The 1812-nt window shown below is 39.5% G+C and overlaps 1 protein-coding gene across 1 annotated transcript in view; it reads right to left on the bottom strand.

Annotated features, from left to right (window-relative positions):
* Window positions 1–350: 350 nt before the first annotated feature.
* LOC101857523 (mitochondrial import inner membrane translocase subunit Tim8) overlaps window positions 351–1812 on the bottom strand; it is a gene marked incomplete at its 5' end in the record, with an annotated part of 5103 nt that continues 3641 nt past the window's right edge. Inside the window, 1 exon segment of the mRNA XM_013089356.1 lies at window positions 351–1095. Coding sequence (XP_012944810.1) covers window positions 925–1095 — 171 coding nt within the window. The 3' untranslated portion in view covers window positions 351–924.

Raw genomic sequence — 1812 nt, 5'->3', positions numbered from 1 at the left:
GTGTCAGGAGCCCAGAGGAGGGGGCAAAGGAGGAGAGGGGGTGGGGGCAGAAAGTGGAGACGAAAGCAGACGACAGAAAATAGATAGAGAGCAGGAAAGGATGTGAAAAGAGAAAATTTAAGGAAAAAAATGTTCCGTCTCGATCCTGATTAAAACCCATGACCTATTGGATAAGAGGCAAATACCTTAACCTCTAGACCAAGAGAGCCTCCTTTCTATGGTCTGCTGGGGCAATAATATAGGGTAAAGCACATAGAGCTTGCTGTTGAGCGGGGGTATATGCTATACAAATGCTATCTATTATTATTTATTATATCAGCATTGACAAATGAATTCATAAGGTGAAGAAATGAATTTGAAAGTATACTCAAGTTTAATAATAATTCTCTGAACAATGTCATACAATACACTTTATCAGATCAGACAGCTTTCACACATCACCAATGCTCATGAAAATGGCATCATCTGAAATTTTCCTATCTGGTTTTCATCACAAGAGAACGTTTCACATGACTACTCCCTTACACATAACACTCAAACATAAGCCCTCATTTAGTCACCAAACTCCTCAGGCAATTACACACATGCACTTGAAACACTGAGCGACATTTATAACACATTGCACAATGGACAGACTCGTCAAAAAGCAAAAATTATAAACCTCAAGACCTAACAACAGCACTTATTGTATGCTTTTAAAGTCTCTCAACTAAGAAGAGCTAATTCAAATTACAGAAACCTGAGCAATCCACTTTTGTCTGTTGTAGGCCTACGAATCTTTTAAAAAAGTCATTAAACCACATCATAAAAGTTGGCTCTGAAATCAAACACTCTGTGTGACAACAATCAAACAATGCAGCAGCTTAAATAAAAGCACTAATAATACATTTGAAAAAACTCAGAAGCAATTTTTGTAGAAAGAGACTACATGTTCCCTGCGCCTTGTATTAGTTTCTGGAACCTTGTAGCCACGGTGAGAGAGGTATCGATGAAGCGTTCAACACAGTTGGAGACACAGGTCTCAGTACGACTGTCGAGCTTGTCCCGTGGGCGGTCCACACACTGTTCCCAGCACACATCTGCTAGTTTGTGTACCTAGGGAGGAAAAAAGAGGAGAAACAAAGAATTATGATCTCACAGCTTTGTATCATTTCTCATTAGGTGAAAGTATTGTATCATCCATTGTAACAACTTGTTAGAATAACAACGGAAGACCCAGAAGAACGAGGAGGTATTTTTTAAGAAAATTTAAGAACATTAGACGGGATGTAAATATTTCAGATCTTTAGTTTTAGTAAGGTTTTACGGCACTCGCAACTGCATATGGTCATATGAGTCGAGCGCAAAGGGGTGGATGTTAACAGAAGTCTAAACGGGAAATCAGGCTTACTCTGCTCATCTCTGTAGCCTCAACAGCACAAATTCTGCTTCGACTATCAAGGCACCCCAGAGATAGCAGGTAACAAGAGAGTTATAAACATACAAAAGAGGTAGAGGAATATGACGATAGTAAGGATGAGGAAAGAAAAAGCAGCAGTTCCCCCTATGTTGTTCCGGCACAGTATGAGCATGACATAGATAACTCAGCCCATTTACAATTCTACTGTGTATTATAAGAACATGATGGCACAGTATGAGCATGACATTGTAAATGGGCTGAGTTATCAATGTCATGAACTACAGTGCATAAGAACATGTTAATATCCCCCTTTGGGAATGGCCTAAAGACAACTTCAGTCAGTAGCACAGCCTGTTGGGGGGATCAGATTGTTTGAGAGATTTTTCGTAGTCAAAACACAATGTACTGATTAT

This window comes from Aplysia californica, unplaced genomic scaffold (assembly GCF_000002075.1).
Source record: "Aplysia californica isolate F4 #8 unplaced genomic scaffold, AplCal3.0 scaffold00934, whole genome shotgun sequence".
NCBI classification, from domain to species: Eukaryota; Metazoa; Mollusca; class Gastropoda; order Aplysiida; family Aplysiidae; genus Aplysia; species Aplysia californica.
This window is presented reverse-complemented; position numbering and strand designations above follow the sequence as displayed.